The sequence below is a fragment of the Mixophyes fleayi genome, chromosome 1 (assembly GCF_038048845.1).
Source record: "Mixophyes fleayi isolate aMixFle1 chromosome 1, aMixFle1.hap1, whole genome shotgun sequence".
Taxonomy (NCBI): domain Eukaryota; kingdom Metazoa; phylum Chordata; class Amphibia; order Anura; family Limnodynastidae; genus Mixophyes; species Mixophyes fleayi.
The window spans coordinates 75,267,273-75,289,348 of NC_134402.1; the positions used below are offsets into that span (position 1 = coordinate 75,267,273).

Here is a 22,076-nt window from a genome sequence, read left to right on the forward strand (position 1 = left end):
GTATTTACACAAGTCAATGGCTGCCATGGCTTGCTGGAAAATGTAGCGCTACAATAGCTATTTGCCGCGCAAGTGGTCCATATTTTTTTTTACAATTCTCATTACAGCAGCACTTACCACCCCCACATAATGACTCATTATTATCATTGTACAAATTAACCCACATGTGAAGTTTCCTTATTTTACCCTGCTTGCACATTGATAACCCGGCTATATAGTGTCTTCTGGCCCAGCATATACAGTCAGATGCTAATTATCACTTTAACAGGAGAACTCTGCACTGTCCATGTGCTTTAGTGGGAACCGGGCTGTAGTACTGGTGTTGGTTATTTTCATAAATTTCCTAAATTATCTAATAACGATATATTGTTTATTTTATAATACTGCATAGACACGCAGTTCATGTAAAAAAATACATATTTAAGAACACTTTCATATCACTTAACGGTCATCCTCAAACTGCCCGACAGAAAGCCATGTGTGATTTCAGCATAATAACATTTATATGACTTAGACAATCTACAAATTACCCACATGTGATTTTTCCTTATTTTACCTTGTTTGCATTTTTCAAGTACTCCACAGACTCCCAGAAGCTGATTAGAACCCTCTTATCAATCTTTTCCATGTATGTTCTAAAATGGTCTCTGAATGATGGGTTAGCCAAAATATCGTCAAACTGAATAATCTGAAATAGTAAAACAAAAAAAGTCTTCAGCAAAACTGCTCACGTCCAAGTAAGAAGATATATTTAGTTAGGTTATATTCAGGACATTCTCAGTGATCAATACACTTTGTGTGTGTATGTATATATACGACCAGCCACAACAGTAAAACCACCTGCCTAACATTGTGTAGGTCTCCCTCGTGGCGCCAAAACAGCTCTGACCCGTGGAGGCATGGACTCCACAAGACCTCTGAAGGTGTCCTGAGGTATCTGGCACCAAGACGTTAGTAGATCCTTTAAGTCCTGTAAGTTACGTGGTGGGGACTCTATGGCGGTGGACAAGGGCTAGCATGTGCACTCTGACCAGTCTGCGGCTATGCAGCAAGCTGCGATGCACTGTGTTCTGAAGCCTTTCTATCATAGCCAGCCACTTTTCAGCAATTTGGGCTACAGTAGACCAGACTGGTTGGCCTTATCTCACCACGCATAGCAATGAGCCTTAACCCTCTCGCCGGTTTACTAGTTGTCCTTCCCTGGACCACATTTGCTAAGTACTAACGACTCAACAGCAAACCATATCAACGCGTTTCGTCTCAATAATGAAGACTTCTTCAGGAGGAAATAATAATGCGATCACAATCTATCCATAATCATGTGATCCTACGCTCACTAAGATCACATGATTATGGACAGAGTGCTATCGCACGCCAGCTGCAAGATCGCACATGAGTAGAAGCTTGGTGGTCTGGCACACATGCGCAAGATGGCGCCGCACATTGGTATATAAACAATACCAGGGAAGTGGCAGCATTATTTTCTCCTGAAGAAGTCTCAATTATTGAGACGAAACACGTTGACACGGTTTGCTGGAATCTTGGACCTTGGGGTGACGGTTTCTTATATTGGATGTGCCAATGTTTGATGTGGACGTAACAGGTATGACTCCCAGGTGACTTCAGAAAAGCCTGTGTGTTATCTTTTCTGTGAATGCAATCGTGTAAACGTTTATTAAAGTTTGTTGAGTGCAAAATACTACACTATATGGTTTTCATGTTTTGGCTTGAGGTATCAAGGAATTCCAAGAGGCTCAGTGAAAACATGAATAATACAGATAAGCTCATTTTACTTTTCATCTGGTAAGCACATTCACTGGGTGTTTTTGGTAAATGGAAATTCACTGAATATAAAAGGATCACACACTATTGCTGGTTTCCATATTTTCTATATATGCTCCTGATTTGGTCTGGAGAACCTGAAGAGGCCCAATGAAGGTGTGGACCAGTATTGTGATATGCTGATAATAAATTATTTGGTACGCATTTTGCCACTAAATCATGACTCCCAAAGAAAAGAAGGGGTGACTTCCTTTGAGTTACTACAATGTCTCCAGGTGGTGCTACCTGTAGAATGGGACCATGTCACAGCTGCCCAATAAGGGCAGTGTTATTCTGTGAGAGTTCTGTTGATAATGTAATGTTCTCGCTTCCTCCCCGCTAGGCCATCTGCTATATTTTTAGGGTGGTTTGAATTCTAGTTTCCAAACGCTGAAGGTCTTCCGTTACGGATTTATAAATGATGAAAACAAAACAGTTTTCTTGTGTATTTTGGAAACATTTATAAAGAATTGAAAAGACAATTACGCAGTCACCAGTGTCTGTAGAATACACATTACATGTCCGGTTTAAAATAAGAAGCAAATTCTCCTAAAGGGTCACATTTTTAACCCAGACAAACCATGTTGTGATGCAAGGGGGGTAAAATGCAATTCTTTTCTGCCTGCAAGGAAAATACTACCTGCTCCTGCACGTAGCACAGAAATATTAGGTAACTTTATTTTAACACTGGAATTTAAAGCTGAGCTAAGAAGTGCTCTTCTCCCAACTCTAAATGTGTTTCCACATTTAGAATATTCCCCCTACTCCCCCCCCCCCCCAAACTGTAAATCAGGCTTCAAAAAAGTTCACATTTCCACAGTGAGGGTTAAAAGGGTGGTGTCCAACTAATTAGGGGTTATGGGGTTAAGTCACATAAAAAAGATATAATCTGTCAGTAGTGGATCTCTCCAAGTATACCCAAATGCTCTACAACACGCCTATCCGAGTGCTCTACAACACGCCTATCCGAGTGCTCTACAACACGCCTACCCGAGTGCTCTACAACACGCCTACCCGAGTGCTCTACAACACGCCTACCCGAGTGCTCTACAACACGCCTACCAGAGTGCTCTACAACACGCCTACCCGAGTGCTCTACAACACGCCTACCCGAGTGATTTACAACACGCCTACCCGAGTGATTTACAACACGCCTACCCGAGTGATTTACAACACGCCTACCCGAGTGATTTACAACACGCCTACCCGAGTGATTTACAACACGCCTACCCGAGTGATTTACAACAAGCCTACCAGAGTGCTCTACAACAAGCCTACCAGAGTGCTCTACAACAAGCCTACCAGAGTGCTCTACAACAAGCCTACCCGAGTGCTCTACAACAAGCCTACCCGAGTGCTCTACAACAAGCCTACCCGAGTGCTCTACAACAAGCCTACCCGAGTGCTCTACAACAAGCCTACCCGAGTGCTTCACAACAAGCCTACCCGAGTGCTTCACAACAAGTCTACCCGAGTGCTTCACAACAAGTCTACCCGAGTGCTTCACAACAAGCCTACCCGAGTGCTTTACAACAAGTCTACCCGAGTGCTCTACAACAAGTCTACCCGAGTGCTTCACAACAAGTCTACCCGAGTGCTTTACAACAAGCTCTCTCCAATTCTAGATGGGTTCAGACACTTTCTGCCCACCAGATGTCACAGCAGCCAGTGTACCCTGGAGAATAAAGTCTATCATCTCATAAACCTCTCTAGCTGTCTGTAATGTAACAGAATTATACACAAAGCAACGTGCAGACTATGTACCCTACCCTCTTTGTTTTGTATCCCCTTACCCTCCCCCGTTTTACTTTCTGTACCCCTCAAGTTTTATAAAATGTTCATGTTAAAAAAAAATAAAAAAATACTGCATATTAATAGATCATGCTACGCACACACTTTTATTTTTCCCCAGATGTTCTTGTGCACTGTAACTTTGTATTTTGGGTACAACTTGTCATACTACGCATGCTTATATTTTGAGTAGCACTTACAGCCCCGTGCACTTAAGTCAAAGGTGTGCAGTGTAAGCTACCCACGCCCCCTCTAGATGCATCCTGTTCTGCGATCTTTGTGCACGGTCGCAAGTTGATGTTGGCTAGAGTATCTCTGCTCCAGGTGCATCTCTGCGCTCTACTTTAGTCTGTATGTATCTTAAGAAACATGCAACAATATAGACTTAAAAACCTATGTTTTAATCTGGAGCACGTAGGGGTTTTCAATACAGCCTTAAGAGAAAGATGTATTGTTTGCTTTTCCTATTTGGCTCACAGATCAGCAAACAGAAGGGAGTGTAGTCACACCAGGCCTTTATTTTTTCTATTTTAAAGTGATGGCTAGGAGAAATGTGTGTTTAAGGCTCATACTCACCTTTGCAGTTTGCAATCTGACTCATGCATATTAAATGTATAAAAACAGGTGAAATCTAATGTCACTGCTCCTGTGCCTATAATTAGCCTCATTGATGAAGTGCCCTCGATGCACACTGTAAAAGGCCTTAGTTTTCCACTAGCGAGTCTGGATTGTCCCCCCAGTGTATATATTGTATATACGTTAAGTAGTTCTCAAATGGTCACCAATTGATTTCAAAGTATCAACATTTATATAGCGCCAGCATATTCCGTAGCGCTTTACAATTGGGAACGATCACAGTAATAAAACAATACTCGGTAATACAGACAGAGGTATTAGACATGATAAATATTACTTTCTACACTCCACTAACAAAAGTTACCTTCATAAAGTAGAAGTGCATATAGGTCTGCGAAGTAGTGGAATAATCTCAGCAGGTGCCCGTTGGAAACGATACACAGAAGTTCAACCTCCTAGCACTTTAAAACCACCCGTTTTATTATCAATCCTTAAAGTTTTCTGCTTATATACTGCTCGATTAGCCTAATTTATGGCTTATTAATGAGCGTTCATCAGGACTGTCCTTTTTTACAAGAAGCACATTGTACATTGCTCAGAACGCAACGGGATTCGCACCTCTCCTCCAAAGTGCAATGTGGTGGCCCAAAACAAGCCCATTAAAAGTACAGGTTGATACCTCAAGACTGCCGACCCCATTGCTGCTCCGCATATGCCGTCATATTATCTGCAAACCTAAGCGCTCTAGCGGAAATGTAGGGACAAAATTGGCATTTCCTAAATGACCTGCACTGTGCTCCATTTAAAATAATAAATAAAAACATTTCTAGGGTCAGCATTAACTGTCCAATTCTGTTACCTAAGTGTCACAATATACATTTTACTTTTATTTTTTTTAAAGAATACGTTGTATAAAATGCTTATTTACAAAAAGCTTTAAGTTGTGTGACCTGAAGGACAGATGGCGCCAGCTATACACAGACTCTATAATGGTCAGGGTGCTGGCGGGGGGGACCGCAGTGGTTTTATTAGTTTGGTCGAAGGAGGTTTGGCTGCAAAGAAGATTGAAGTTAAAAAAGGAAATAAGACAGAATTGTTCATATTTAGTACTATGAATAAAAATGTATTTGTTGTCTGCTATTTGAAATGTATTAAACTGTTACAGTTAATCCACATCATGATGTAATATAACCTGGGTGTCTAACGCCACCTTTTGGCTTTGGGGGCAATCTGAATCGTCTGAGGTCCCGTCATCCTGCTGGTCATAAGTTGGGCCACCAAGTAGTTTGATTCTTTTCTCACACTGCTTTTTGGCCACGGTCAGCTGATTGATGTACCGCTTCATGTTGCGCGCCCTTAGGAGGTCTGCTTTCATGGCCGCCGTCTCTTTACCTTTGGAATCTATTTGGGGCATAATAGACAAGATAAAAACTTCAGTAGAAATGTAAGACCTAAACATACATTTTCCATGTTTATTGCATACTATCAATTTATAATTATATATATGAACCCAGGGATATTTTCCAACAATTAAACCATGAAGCAAAAAATGGGTGTCTATTATTGTAGGCAGCACAACATCTTATACCTGATGCAAGTGGTTTAAATTCTGTCTTCAAGTGGTTTAAGCCTATATGCAATACAAATACCACAATGTAAACCATGATGAACATATAGTGCAATACAAAGAATAGAAGCATACACAGATGGTATGGGTACAATGTGCACTATAGGTACCTTAGATAACCAGCTATTCCAAGCTTGCGGTAGTAGGACAGTGTCTGCCACTCTCTGCTGTCACAGAACTAAAGCGAGTGCCACGTCCTGCAATGATCACCTCAGATGGAATAGCAGGTACGATGGAAACCAAAGCAAAATGACTTTATCAGCTAGTTATAAATACTCAGCTTTTGGTGAGAAATTAACTCACTTCATCAGCAGCCATTTTATTCTTCTTTCCATAGTCCTCATTGTAGGGACGTGGCACTCTCTGTCTCAGAGGACAACGCTACTGAAGCTGTGGCATCTACTGTTGGTTTACACATCATGTAACTTCTTCCTTCCACCCCTTTCTTTTTTCTTCTAAAATACTGGTTGGTTTAGCTTAAATGAATGATAATGAGCAGACATCAAAATTCTTTAATTAGAAGTGGAAATTTTGAGTTTTTATTTTTACTCTTTAGTCATTGGGCACCAGTGCGTCTAGAGATGGACTTCTCCACAGAACCACAAGCAGCAAAATGCTTCCCATTACAAGTATAGGAGCAGACCGGCTCTCAGCCAGCTCTGAGGTAATCCTTTACAGCAGGTAACATGCCGCGGTAAATGGCAGCTTCCTGTCAGGCTACTGCACACACTCTCTGTGAATGGAGGCGCACAGCGTGAACAAAGAGGATTGTCTGCCACACCTCGGTCGCTCTGTGCTAACTTCCAGTGGAGGACAACAGTTTTCATGAGAATAAAGCCCATCAATTCACCAGCTCAGGCAGCCATTTTATGGTTGAACATGAAAATGCAGGTCATAAATTCACTTGGAATCAGTGGCAATCGCTGAGGTATAAAGTAATGTGTGCCTCATGCTTCAATGTCACTAGTTTCTTAATGCCTCATGTGCCAATTCCCTATTTCTTAGCGAATTAACGGGCTGCACTTTTTCAGCCCGCAAAATGGCTGCAGAGACTGTAATCGGTGCAATTTAATAATCCAGAACTTACACTATGGTAACAGTAATAACAATATGTTCTAGTCAGTCACCATGGACACTACCCTACTATTTTTTAATACTTTTTCTAGAGAAATGAGCATGCGCTTTTTTTTTTTGTACAAAAAGCAGACAAAACGGAAATACAAAGTCTGCTTCATATAACGCTGCTCTATTAAAAGGGCACATTCCAGTCCAGGACAAGTTATTATGGGTGTATAGTTATTTCACATTGTGAGGTTCCCATAGTCAGTTTTTTGCCAACTTGATCAAGTCTAACCTTTGACATGTCCCAATTCCTAATAATGGTGCGTACAATGCAAAACATTTCATTCTGCATCTGACAATAAAATAATAATAATAAAAAAAAAACAACAAACACAGGGACAAATCTTTAAAATAGGGACTGTTGGCATCCGTGCAATTATTATACAGGTCTTACAAACTACTAATTCAGAGGGGTATTTGTAAGTTATTTAATGCAGCATGATCATGACAAAGTTCTCAATATATTTATTCATAGGTTAACTTTTATAATTATACCAATTAGTTCAGAGAAAATAATTGAGTGTATGTATTTTTAACATTCTCCCCCCCCCCCCAGTCCTGCAATTGATACAGAATGCAACAAAGAGACAACAGACAGGTTTTTGCAATGTGTTTTCACCTATAATGTATGAGTACCGAGGTATTCTGCAAAACAAAGTTTAGTATAACTGACTTTACTTGTGCATATTAATGCAATTCATTTCCAGGTATGTCATGATACCCTGTTTGCAGTCACAATTATATTTTCTTGTTAAGACGAATAGTGGTCATTGATCTACACTGCAATTTACTGCTCACACAGCGACTATATGATGTGGTTACATCAAGCATGGCCTCTGCTCACCCCTCTACTTTTAGCTGCTTGCAGTCATTGGTGCGTGATTAGCACAGACTGCAGGCAGATCTGTCTGTCTGACTCTCAGGGCAGATTCAGCCTGTTTTCTTCCAATTTCATCTCTCTCTCTACAACATACTGCATAATAAACATCTGATTGATCCAGACCTTTTATCCCTTTCACAGAGAGAGAATCTGTCCATAAGTAAGAAGTGATAAGTCATTCCTATTTTATTCACTTTAATATAACAAATTGAGACAAAATAAACTATACCCACACTATACGGATTGATTGCACAAATACATTTCTATAAAGTACACTAAATCCATTCAGTCTGCCCTGTACTGAAGCCCTCTGCTGTGTGCACTACATTGAAACTGATATCTGTTTATAAACTTACTAAATCAACTTTCCCATTTTCCCCTTCAGGAGATGGGTTAGGAATCAGTTAGCATATTCCTTGCAAGGTCGGTCAAGTTTCGTGGTGAGCAGTGATGGACGGCTCTCTTCAAATCCATCCACAGATTTTCTATGGTATTTAGGTCAGGGCTCTGACAAGGTCAGTCAAGGACATTCTCCTTCCTATACTTAAGTCAATGCATTGTTTTCTTGTTGGTATGATTAGGGACAGTTTAGTTCTGGAATATGAACCACCTGCCTATCTTCAGCATAATGCTGCCACCACCATGCTTCACAGTAGGTTTGGTGTGTTTTGGGTGGTGTGCTGGCCTGGGTTAGTGCCAAACATAGCGCTTGGAGTTCAGTTCAAAAACTTATATCTTGGTCTCATCCTAATACAACATTTTACCTATTGGCATCAGAATCTTACAAGTGGTTTTTTTTCCCCCAAATTGCAAATGAGACAGTGTGGCACTTTGCCAGAAGAGGCTTCTTACTTGCCTCCCAGCCATACAAAGTAGCTTTGTGTAAAACTTGTCAGATAGCCGTCACATGCACAGACTGACCAATCTCAGCCATAAAGACTTGTAAGTCCTTCAAAGTTGCCATTGGCCTCTTGGTGATTAACCCTGATCAATACCCTCCTGGCTCTGTCATCCAGGTTAGAGCGATGGCCCGATCTAGGCACGGTGTTGATGGTGCTATACGCTTTCCACTTCTTAATAATGCTTTGAACAGTACTCAGAGGGAGAGTAAAAGCCTTTGACATTTTTTTGTATCCCTCCCCTAACGTGTGACTTTCCACAACTTTATCCCGGAACCCTTTTGATAGCATCTTCCCAACCATCGTGAATTATTTGCTATGAATTACTAGTAGGATCCTCAAGGAACAGCCAGTTTTATTCTGAAGCAATCATAAATCACTACAACTGATGTCAGGTGGTGGCCAACTAGCCTGATGTGTGACCTGTTGATGGTTATAATGCCTAAATGCAGCTGGAAAAAGTTTGATTTCATTTCAACTTTCATGGTGTAATGTGACAAAAGGTAAAGAGTTTGACAGAGTATGATGATTTAATTTAGGCACTGTATTTTTAAGGGTGTTTATTTAAAAAAAAACAAAAAAACCACAAACCATTTAGCGCTAAGCCTTAACAATAGCCATATTTTTTCCAAAAGTATTCTTGAATTATTTTATTGTAGGAGTCTTCACCACAGCTGCTGGGACATAACTATCTCTAAAAAGGTTTTCCTTATAATACCTTTCAGTTTTGCTGTCTCCAATTTCAAAGTGTGCTCTTTGCCCTAGAAATTTTTAAAGATATTACTTTCCTGAACTCTTAATACCTTTCATACATTTAAACATTTCTATCATATCCCCTCTTCTCTCCTCTAAAGCTGTACATGTTCAGCTCTTGAAATGGATGAGGATTTAAAGATTTTGGAAACGCCTGAACGGCAATAGCCTCCTACATCAGACAAACATAATTTCTTGTAAAACATAAAAGAACTTGTGGCATGTGTCCTCGATGTGCTTGCTGCCCATGGCCATCTGAGAAGCATCTTTCCATAAATGTATTACGGACAGCTCTCCGCATATTCTCAGTAGGATGGGGCATTACTTTGCTTTTCAGGCACCTTCGGAGGACTTAGGAAAGGGTCAATTACAATCTCACAAGTTGTCATTTTTCTAAGAAAGTGGCTGTGGATAAAAGACACATTTTCTCCAGTAGCCAGATATCTAAACTATGTATGAACTATATATGGAACACCTTCAAAACTAATATTTTTCATTAAATTCTATTCATTTGTTCATACTATTCCTAACCTTTTTATATAAATTAAATACTTTGCCACCAGCTGGCGTGGAAGGGCAATGATTGAATAATGCTGTCAGGATACCAGCTGGGTACAATGTGTAGGTCTTTAGAGCATGGTATATAGTTTGCATAATCCTTCAAACCTCCATCATTGCACTGCCCATTTGTCCATACAAAATTGCTGGCTCGTTACTTGCAGATACAATTGACTAGGCCTGATTTAAATAGAGTGAGATGGAAACCTAAATCAGGGTGTAATTAAAATGAAAAAAAGAAAAAAGGTTTCTCGTTAAAATTGACCTTTTCTCAGGTTTACATGAAAAGATAAACAGCACCATAAAAACAGCTTTAGAATAATAAATCCCAAGAATGTGTGACGGCAAAGCAAATAAATCAATCTAACTGGAAGTTACAATTCTAAAATCAGAACAAAACAGAAGCACAGGAAGAAATTTAATACATTGACCCTTTCTCACTCTCGCCTCCTCACAATGAAATCAACAATGCCTCCATCCAAATGTTCCACCCCTCCCCAAATAAGCCACAAAGCACAGTATTTTATGCATGCTTGCCAACTTTTCCTCGTTGGCTTCAGGGAGATCCCGGGGGTGGTGGGCCCAGGAGGTCTCCCAGAAATGTGGGAGTCTCCCGGACATTCCGGAAGAGTAGGCAACTATGCATTAAAGAAAAGCCGCTAATGAATCTCTTGAGAGACTGAAGTGTCTCTTACATTTCTGTCTCCATTACTGAAGTCATGTTGTCTTACCTGTCAGTCTTTGATTAAATCTTGGTCTCCATGAAAATGGCCACCTCCATAGGCATCAATACATGGACATAGGACACAATTTCTGAACTGTGTCATCATGCCACAGATGGCGAAGCCAACCACGTCTTGTACTGGCTCAGCATCAGGGAGAATGCCAGACTCTTCAGGGAGTGAGGGAGATCACTCCTATTTCAGGGAGTCTCCCTGACATTCAGGGAGAGTTGGCAAGTATCATTTTATGGAAGGTTGTTCTGTCCTATATTCAGACTGTCAGCTTGTAAACATATAAATATTCTAATTTCAATCCGGCATTGAATGAATTAGAATGTATGCACCACTTCTTTGCAAATAAAGGTGGAGAAATGTGTTCAAATTAGACAAATTCAATCTGTGATCAACTGAAGATAGCACACACGTAGCACCCCCCTCCCCCCCCCCCCCCACACACACACGCTCTATTGACTGAACACCACATCATATTAGTTGACATCTTGGAAACATCATTCTATTTTTTCATGTTATTACATATTTTTGCTCAGTCTGACCTTACAATGTAGTTCTTGGTTTCTTTCGACACAAGGAGACAAAGCAACTTGTCTAAGGTCACATGAAGCTAATAGTGGAATTTTAACTTTCCTATTTCTTTATGTGACCAAATCATGATATATATTGGAAGTTACAGAAACATACATAGGTGCCAACCATTTCCCAATGATTTCCAGGGCCACAATGTTGTTGAGCAGGTGCATCCAAACTTGTCACATGCAGTGCTCACCGGCAGGAATTTAGTGACCCCTCTCTAAGTCTAGACAGTGGCAGGTCTTCAGAAAACACATATAACTGTACATCAGGTTTCAGGGAGAGTTGGAAGATGGAGATTTGACAGCTGCACTGTCCTGTCCTGAAGGCCCCTTAGTGAGATGAAAGGTTTATTCATGATGTCTAAAGGATTGCTAAAGTGCTAGGTCTCTATTAAGACACATAGTCAGTCTTCTAGTGTAAAAGCATAATACCATTAACAGTGCTGCATACTATTAAGGATTAATAGTCTGCCTACTGCAACAATGAATGTTTGTTTTCACTATCCAAGAAATATACAGTGCTTTGAGACAACCTGAAAAATCTGTCCCTGCACCTAACCCACTCTCCATGTTATCATATTTAGCAAAGCATGGGAAATTGTCTCAAGATGCCCAATATGGGTCTAGCTGACAAAAATGTGTGTTTAATGCTGAATGTGGCTGTCAGTTACTTGCACTAGAACTGAGGAGAAAAGGGAATATTGTGCAGCTAAGATGTCTTGGAAAAGGCTGCATATGTCAGACGCGGGGATTGGCCAGAGACTAAATCAGGGAAAAACAATATGTATCTGCCGCCATTTTTACGCCTCTATTTGTACTGCTGGAGTACAGAATGGATTACTGAGCATCACCAACTCCAGATGAAAAAACTGGGCACTGTTTTGCTTGATGTCCTACCTATAAAAACTAAGAATGAAAGTGGTGTACGAGGTATTGGTCACAAAAACACCCCTGTACAGTGATCTTTAGTATCTCCTGCGAAATGGAGTCTTCTAATGCCAGAGGATTGTTGTAGAGTTTAATCTGATTGTAACACCCATGTCCTCTGTTTTAAACACTGCTCAGATGGCCATTATCCTTTTCTTATTCTGGCTGCAAAATTCAAAAAATGTATTTTCATTTTTATCCTTATTTCTGGGCAAGTTAAACGACAAAGTATTTTAAAGTCTATCCACATATAACATGTACAGATTCTCCAAGCCTACAGCAAAGTGTTTCCGGAAATTGTTTTCAAGTGTCTACGTTCTACTTATTACACTCACTAACATACTATGTTGTATTGATTAACTTATTTGTAAGCAATCAGAAAGACTTGCTTTCAGCAGAAGTGTTCAATTGACTTACTCTCTGCATCTAATGAGGATGATGTCCATTTCAGTGACGGTTTCCTATGGAAATTCATTAGAAAGGGACATCTGTTCCCCTATGTTGTGATGTGCCATTTGGAATCTGATAATGGACAGCTGAACACCGTTTATTATAGGGAACCGATCTGCCTGCTCTGCTGTGGAGAGCACAGACATACCTGGCGGTGAGTTCACATTAATACAAACACAGTTGATTTATACACTAAGAAGGGACGAAATCAAGAATGAAAGCATAATGTTCCTAAATGAAAGTGGCTTAGTTAGTTCAACAACAATAATCCCGCTAGATTGGACCTGGTAGGGAAGAAAACACCAAGGTTAAGTGAAATCTTAACCTCAATGATTTCATAGCATTGAAAAGCGCACTGCTTGCCTCCTAAATTCATCTTTATATTTCAATGTATTCTCTGTATTTTTCGTGAATGTTATATATACTTTTTTTGCCATTCTAAAGTGTTCATCCTTCATTAATATTCAATGGCATATTAATGCGGTTTACTCAGCAACGCTGTTACTAATGAGCCACATGTTCCCTCCCATTAGAAACCACACTACATGGTTTAGGTTGGTTTAGATCCATGATGCTCGGTGTCAGGATGGTTCAGATGGTTGTGTTTATGTTGGTGACTCTTCCCTGCACGGCTCGGATTGTCCGTGCTTACATAAAACATTGGTAAAACACAATAATTTGGAACTTTTCAAGGTAATAAAAAAGAGTCAAAATCATTAAATATGAAAATAATTTAACCTAGACATCCTAAACAAAATAAAGCAGATTACCAATTAAAACACAAAAAAAAAAAAAAAAAAAGTCGGTTAGAAAAAAAACCGCATACAACTCTACATTATTACTGCCCTACCCAATAATAAAGTACAACAACAACAAATGTAGAACTGTTCATTATAAGAAAAATCATACTACAGAAGCTGCATTTTAAGAGACAAAAACACCACAAAGATCAAAGGAAGCGTCACTTCTCCAACCAGATCTAGGAAGATCATAAAGACAATGAATATATTTGAAATAAATCTAAACTTGTTCATTCGGAGGGCGTTAAAACAACTAAACCTGATCCTGCATCCAACAAAACATAGCAACAGCAATAAGAGGGATTTACTGTCGGATGTGTTTGTTACAGCTTGGATCACTAGTTTAAAACGTCTGATAATTGGAAATAAAATGACCTGTTACATCATTAACATCTTTTTCTACCTGGTTCCATATGTTGCTTGCGTATATAGCATGCGTAACATATAGTTAATTATGGAGTATGCAGAAATAGAATTATAATTATGCAGATTAATGTAGCTCTGTCAGCTTCAGATTGTTATTGCCATATTTCATCTGAACTAGCAGGATATTATTTGACGTCATTAGCTCAGCAAACTTTCATCCCAGCTAATCTTCCAACAATTTTTTTTATTATTATTATTATTATTACCGTTTTACACAATTATTAAATCTCATTTTTTAAATTTAAAAACAAAAAACAAATAAGCAGAGGTGGATCATCATCACTTCTACATGTAATAATTAGACAGGTGAATACAGACGTAGATCACCATCACTGCCTCACAGCTCATATGGAGCTTTTTGGCGGCTGACACGAAAGATATCCAGTCACAGCTGTTAGCAAAAAAAAAATAAAAAAATATATATATATATATATATATATATATATATATATATATATATATATATATATATATATATATATATATATATATAAAAATGAAAAAAAATACCATGTAAAAAAAATTATTTACTGAACTAAAACTAGTTGGAGGTGTATATATTTTTTTTTTTATAAAGAAATTAACTTCCCTCACATATATTTATGATCTGCTAATGTTTGTGTTAATGAAGATCTAATTGGTTACAGCTCTGTGAATGCTTAAATACACAGAAACCTGTAGCCAATGAATTTATTAGAATGTTTACACAGTTCGGACACCAAGATGCCGGGCTGAGATTTCCCCCCTCCCTTTTCTTTTTCTTCTTTCTGTCTTCTTCTTTCCACCTTCATTTGATATTTACCATTATAACAATGTTCTTATTAGTTTACTTTTATTAACAAATTGTTTGATTTACAGTCTAACCTGTATGCTGTTGATACTGTAAAACTGTCAATAAAATTCACTTTAAAAAAAAAAATAAAAAAAAATGTTTACACAGTTCGACCAACCTGCTTCCGATAGGGGAATATAGTTGTTTTTAAGGCTAGCCAAATCTACGGCACCGATAGGTTACACGATGTTCTAGCCCTACAAACATTCTAATACATTGATTGGGCTAGAACAACCTGTAACCAATGTATTAGAATGTTTGTAGGGCTAGAACAACCTGTAACCAATGTATTAGAATGTATGTAGGGCTAGAACAACCTGTAACCAATGTATTAGAATGTTTGTAGGGCTAGAACAACCTGTAACCAGTGTTCGCATCACTTTGAAATGAGAAACTGGGACACCCATGAATTATGGGAAAATAAGCATAATTAGTTAAAGATGTTTGGTATTAAAAAAAAAAAAAAAAAAAAAGTGACGCCCCCAGAAAACCAAAACACATGGGAACCCTCGTATAGTCCTGATAAAAACGACAATTGGTTGGCTATAGGTTGGTCCTAGCCCTGTAAACAAGCAAAGAAGGGAGAAAAAGGAATCCCTTCCCTTGACAGGACAAAAAGAACCAGTGGATGAGGTACCAAAAGTTGGCACTTCGCTCCCCTGTGTAGAGAATGCAGTAGAGACACGATGTTACTGTACCAGTAAGGGACAAGGCCAGATCAGCTCACTCAAGCTGGTCCCAGAAAGAGTGCCCACTGTGTGACTGTTCAGAGCCCTGAGAGGGTGTTGGAGTGAGCCCAGCACACCCTGTCCAATCCTACAGTCGAGTACAGCCGTTGTAATGCAGTGTAAGCCACATCTAGTCTGAGGAGTGGGAGGAATGGGGGAGTGTGCACAGAGACCAGGGAAGAGGCCAGAAGCCCCTGTAAGAGACAAAACGTTCATCTCCTCTGGAAAAAAAGTCCAATTATCATTACCTCTTAAAAACAAAAAAACAAAACAGAGTGGGATATGGTGGACAGGCCTGTATATGAAGGAAGGGAGGACTTCAAATCTGTTTGCCCAGCAGGTGACACTCACAGGCACCAACATTTTTTAGCACTGACAGATCATTAAAGGTTTAAAGATAAAAAAATAAAAAATAAAAAACGTCTAAAAGAAAAAAACCAAAATACAAAATGTATACCACTCAATTCTGATAAAAACATGAAAAAAACAAAACAAAAACAGATGTTGGCATTTTTAGTACAGTAGCATGTCCCTTTTGCTGGTGTCCTTTATAAAAGTTTCAAATCCCTGTCCTAGTTGTTCCTCAATAACAGCACTGATATTTTCTGGCTAATTTTCTAATTGCATTATGTATTCACAGCTTGACTATGTATCAAAAATCATAATATTCATAGAAAAAAACAACATTACAAGAGGTGTGAGCAAATATGAGTGTAATTGTGCCCTATCCCAGGTGCAATGAGCAACACGGGGTCCTGGAATTGAATAGCTGCCCCAATACAGCTCATAATAAACGTACAAGGCACTACACTCAGGACTGAATTCCCCCCATGAGTGTAGTAGTCTGCTGATGTAATTTATACAATTCTATAAGGACTCCCTTTATTGTTATTCTGTAGCTAAAACCTAAGTCAAAGAAGAGCTTAATAATACTATTTAAATTTATTTCAAAACAACATACACTTGAACCCACAAATGTGCGATTCTTGTTATGATTTTGCAGACACGATTCAGAAGAAAGGTTTTCATTTTCCCCACTTACTGGTTTGTAGATAATGACAGATCTCCGGAACGATTGTGACAACATATATTATGTCACCTCAGGGGATGAACTTGCCCAGTAGAGTAACGGGACTGAAGCGAAGATATTGGAAACATAAAACACAGCTTTTCTGTTTCATTATCTTCAAGTGTCCACTGCTTTTATCACGGGCAGTAATTCAGACTGATTGTGAATACGAACAGTCGTCATTGTGCGGAACATGGGGCCAGGAAATCGGCTACAGATAAAACTCCCAGCTGTGTGCAATAATTCCTTATGTAAGTGATTCAGGATATTCATGAAAGTTTGATAAGCTTTACAAAGATTGTTCTAGCAGGGAATCCTGGCAGATGGTTTTATCTATGTCTCTGCAGCACATAATGATGAACAATGCCACTTTCTCCTTAACACAAGCCTTAGGTTTGAGCGGAAAGAACAGTATAACAATAGAACAAAAATAATTGCAGATATGTTTCTAAAGGCATACTTAGACCACATGGGAGCCACACAAGCTGATGCTCGGATATTACTTTGAAACCCATTCTAGTTCTTTCAAACCGTGTGTCCAAATTGGCCCTAGGCCCAGCAGCTACATCTGCCCACGTGTGGGCGCCTTTCATTTGTAGACTAAACACCGGTTTAACTCTTGGCTTGGAGCTTGAATCGTTATATGAACCATCTCCTCTCAAAAATATATACATTAGGGGCCTGATTCATTAAGGATCTTAACTTAAGAAACTTCTTATTTCAGTCTCCTGGACAAAACCATGTTACAATGCAAGGGGTGCAAATGAGTATTCTGTTTTGCACATAAGTTAAATACTGACTGTTTTTTCATGTAGCATACAAATATCAACTTTAAATTTCAGTGTACAAATAAGCTATGAAGTATTTGTGTGCTGCATGAAAAAACAGTCAGTATTTAACTTATGTGCAAAACAGAATACTAATTTGCACCCCTTGCATTGTAACATGGTTTTGTCCAGGAGACTGAAATAAGAAGTTTCTCAAGTTAAGAACCTTAATGAATCAGGCCCCAGATTATTGACTATAATAAAATAATGTTTGTCAGCCACCGGCATCTGTGGCAAAATCGTGAGAATTGACAAAAATTCTGCTCAGTATGATCAGTGATTGCCTCTTCTGTAGGACAGCGACAGGTACACTTTAATGAGCATTTCAGTAGACAAAAATCCTGCTTAGTATTATCTAGCTAGAGCTTCTAAGAAATCAGTTGTGAAGTAACAACACACATCATTTTAATCATCAAGAACAGACATGTGAAACGTATAATGCAAATCCCTTTCATAACTAAATGCTCATTAAAGTGTATCTGTCACTGTCATATAGAGGCGGCAATCACTGAAAAACGGAAACATCTGTATGTAAATGCGGCCTATCAATCTACAAGGCCCTATTACTTATTTACAAAGCGCTAACACCTCCAGCAGCACTGTAACTAGTGACATCAACCAAAATATGAGAAAGATATTCTTTAACAATCAGCAGTTAAAACAATACGAAAATAAAACTGTTGGGAAAGTGAATACAATGCAGTTTTCTAGCAGCTCCGCAGCAGTTACTTTGTGCGGTTATAATAACCATTTCAAGGTCCCAGTGGTGACTGAGAAGATTCCGCCAGTCTTTGATCAGCAATTCAGCCACAGCTTCCACATAAAGCCTCTTCCTATTAGCCAGCACAGTACACAGTATTGCGTTCAGCACACGTTTACCAGTCCCAAGCACAGCATAGATGTGACAACAATTTCCATCCAATTACAGGACAAGAGTACAGAATTCTATCATGAATTGAGAGAACAGCAATACTTTGATACTTAAACTCTATTTCATACTTGTCCACTCTCCCGGAATGTCTGGGAAAATCACAAATTTCGGGTAGGTCTCTCAGACTCCCAGGAGAGCAGGAAAGTCTCCCGCATCCTGCCCATCGGGTGGCAAAATTAGTGGGGAACTTTACGGGTATCTTTTTTGAGCGCAAATTATACCCAATAAGCGAAAAACTCAGCATTAGGCCCATAATCTCTGAACAAATTCGCAGTTGTAGTTATTATTGGCAGTAGACCACTTACCTTTTTGTCTCTTCATCTGTGGAAAGCTTCCAATTGTGGTTGCTTGAATTATTTCAACAACAATCTGATACCTGAAAAAGCAATAACAAAAATGTATGGTTAGTGCAGTGTCTGGAGATCAACCACATTTGTCACGGAGGCTTTTCTCACCCCTGTGTTGAGCCTATTTTGGCACTTTTTGGGTCGGTCACATTGCAACACCAATATCAGTAATTTGTTTATGCAGTACCCGAACAAATAACACCCTGCTTTCTTTTTTGAGATTTCAGAAAATACAATTAGTTTGCTTATACCCCTGACACGACAAAGAATCTACCCAAAATAGCCGAAAAGGTGTTTGTTTTTTTATTTGAAACTTGCAAGTGAACTTCAAGCAAATGAGTGCATTTTTTTCTAAGTACCACCAAGAAATACTTTGTGGTACTGTTTTGGCATCATTTCACCTTTCCAAAACAAGATTTTCAGAATAAAATCTGCACTTGAAAAACACATTTTTGCTAGTTTGCACTGTCTTGAATGAAATTCATAAAATGTGTGCAAATAATAAGGGTAGCCCAATAAGGCAAACAATTTTGAAAACTAGACAACCTATTGCATCACTGTCTGTCGAACATCAGACAAAACCTACTGAGGTGGCACATCATTTGAAACGGGGGACTATGCTCTTTCAAATGAGGGCTCTCCAGAGTTTTTTGGAGCCATAGGCATTAGAACTCCCTTCCCATCCCTGGGTTGCTTAATGTTTTCTGTTGTGTAAGGTGGTATAATCTGGTGACCAAACAATAACCAAGGAGCCACATCATTTGAAAGAGTTGACTTCTCTGAGTTTATTGAAGCCAGGATGTGGGAGATCTGAGTTTCCGAACAGTGCCCTCTTTCCTCATCCCATCACAAGTGATCACCAGAGTAAAACTTCTAAGGTGTTACATTGTTTGTAAGAGGGGAGCTACTGGATCTGTAGGTGCCAGGATGAAGGAGTCGGGCACTTTTAGTGCCCTCCACACTTCTTCTGGCTCTTCAGATTTTTGGGAAGTGCAGCGAGCTGTATTACATCATAGCGCTGATGATATCATTGGGCGTCTCTTCCCTCAGCAACACATACTCACCATTCCTGCAGAACAGGAACCGAGAGCTATTTTTACATCTTTAACGCCATGAATGGTAATCACTAGTGGGACTCGTCTCTCTAGCATTTTAGAGGTATATGCGGAGGATGAGCCCCACTCATCCTTAGCACTGAAGGGGTTAATCTACATATTAACATAAAATACCATAAACTAAAAATAAAAACCAACGCAAATGACAGTTAAGCCAACCTTCAGTCATTTTTATTTTTCAGGCAAATTTGTTTATCGGATAAGACAACAAATAAGTTTATAATAGTGATAGCGAGTATGGTAACACTAGAAACAATGGTTTACAGCATTATACCCATTTTAAAAAGTATTTCTAGTGTTAAAAATGTTAGCAAAATCTATGTAATTAATGTCAGTGTGTACGAGGCATTGGCAACATCTGTAACCCTGGGAACAATTATTATTATTATTATTATTAATTTTTATTTATAGGGCGCCACTAGGTGTCCGTGGCGCCGTACAGGGACAAACAAAATTTCAATACAAGGTGAGACAGCACAGTACAGTAAACAATAATCACAGTAACTCAATGAGCTCAACGCTAGGGTAGGGGGAGGGGAGAGTCCGCATACGACAGAGCCCAGGAGGGAGGGCACGGGTGACTGGGAAACTCCCAGAGGGAGAGGAGGGAGCGAGGGGGGACGGGGGGAAGAGGGTCCTTGAGGAGGAGGGCTGATAGCTGGAGAGCAGAGTTAAAAGTGGTGGAGACAGGAGGAGAGATGACCCTGCTCAAAGCAGCGTACAATCTAAGGGGCGGGGTAGACAGACAAGAGAGACACGGGGGAGGGAGGCAGAGTAGGAGGAACGGAGGATAACTATGAGGGAAGGGGAGTGAGGGGGGAGAGGCAGAAGAAAAGGTAGGAAGTTAAGTGGGAGACTGAGAGGCTTTAAGAAAAAGGTGGGTTTTTAAAGCCCGTTTGAAACAGGACAGATTAGGGCAAGTTCTGATGGAGGGAGGGAGCTTGTTCCAGTGGAAGGGGGCAGCGCGGGCGAAGTCTTAGATACGCGCATGGGAGGAGGTGATAAGGGGGGAAGAGAGGCGACGGTCATTGGCAGTTCGGAAGGGACGGGATGGAGCATGAATAGAGAGGAGGGAGGAGATGTAGGGAGCAGTGGAGTTGGCGAGGGCCTTGTATGTAAGAGTGAGGAGCTTGAAGAGGATTCTGTAGGGGAAGGGGAGCCAGTGAAGGGATTGGTAGAGGGGGGAGACAGACGAGGAGCGGCGAGAAAGGAAGATGAGCCTAGCAGCTGCGTTAAGTACAGAACGAAGGGGAGCGAGATGAGATTGGGGGAGGCCAGTGAGGAGGAGGTTACAGCAGTCCAAGCGTGAGATAATCAGAGAGTGAATAAGACATTTGGTGGCATCTTGGGAGAGGAAGGGCCGGATGCGAGCGATGTTACGCAGCTGGAAGCAGCAGGATTTAGCAAGAGAGAGAATGTGGGGGCCAAAGGAGAGAGAGGAGTCGAGGATGACACCGATTCAGCGAAGTTGGGGGACAGAGGAGATAGAGGTGTTGTCGACAGTGATAGAGAGGTCGGAAGGGGGCGAGGTGTGAGACGGAGGAAAGAATATGAGTTCAGTTTTGGCGAGGTTAAGTTTGAGGAATCGAGAGGACATCCAGGAGGAGATGGCAGAGAGGCAGGCGGACACTCTAGAGAGGAGGAAATGAGAGAGATCAGGAGAGGAGAGGTATAGTTAAGAGTCGTCGGCGTAGAGGTGGTAGTTGAGTCCGTAGGAGCTGATGAGTTCACCCAGGGAAGAGGTGTATAGAGAGAAGAGTAAGGGTCCCAGGACAGAGCCCTGAGGGACCCCGACTGGAAGGGTGGATGGGGGGAGAGAGACCCAGAGGTGGTGATGAAGGAGAAGGAACGATCAGCAAGGTAAGAGGTGAAGCAGGACAAGACTGTGCCGGAGAGGCCAAAGGACTGGAGGGTGTGGAGGAGGAGGGGGTGGTCGACGGTGCCGAAGGCTGCGGAGAGGTCGAGGAGGATGAGAAGGGAGAAGTGGCCCCTGGCTTTAGCAGAGAGGAGGTCATTGGTGACTTTAGCCAGGGCAGTTTCAGTGGAGTGAAGGGGGCGGAATCCAGACTGGAGAGGATCAAGGAGGGAATGTTCAGAAAGGTAGGAGGAGAGACGGCTGCAGACGAGCCTTTCGAGAATTTTGGAGGCAAAGGGGAGGAGAGATATGGGTCGATAGTTGGAGGGAGAGGTGGGGTCAAGGTTAGGTTTCTTAAGAATGGGGGAAACGAGAGCATGTTTGAAGGAGAAGGGGAAGATGCCGGAAGAGAGGGAAAGATTAAAGAGGT

General features: G+C 40.5%; 1 protein-coding gene across 2 annotated transcripts in view; it reads right to left on the minus strand.

Moving 5' to 3' along the window:
* SNX25 (sorting nexin 25) overlaps window positions 1-22,076 on the minus strand; it is a 138,617-nt gene that overhangs the window by 39,206 nt on the left and 77,335 nt on the right. For both annotated transcript variants that reach the window (XM_075196937.1, XM_075196928.1), the window contains exons 6-8: window positions 18,635-18,705; window positions 5,399-5,589; window positions 557-688 (exon numbers count right to left, since the gene is read on the minus strand). In XM_075196937.1, the coding sequence (XP_075053038.1) occupies window positions 557-688; window positions 5,399-5,589; window positions 18,635-18,705 (394 nt within the window). The remainder of the gene's footprint in view (window positions 1-556; window positions 689-5,398; window positions 5,590-18,634; window positions 18,706-22,076) is intronic.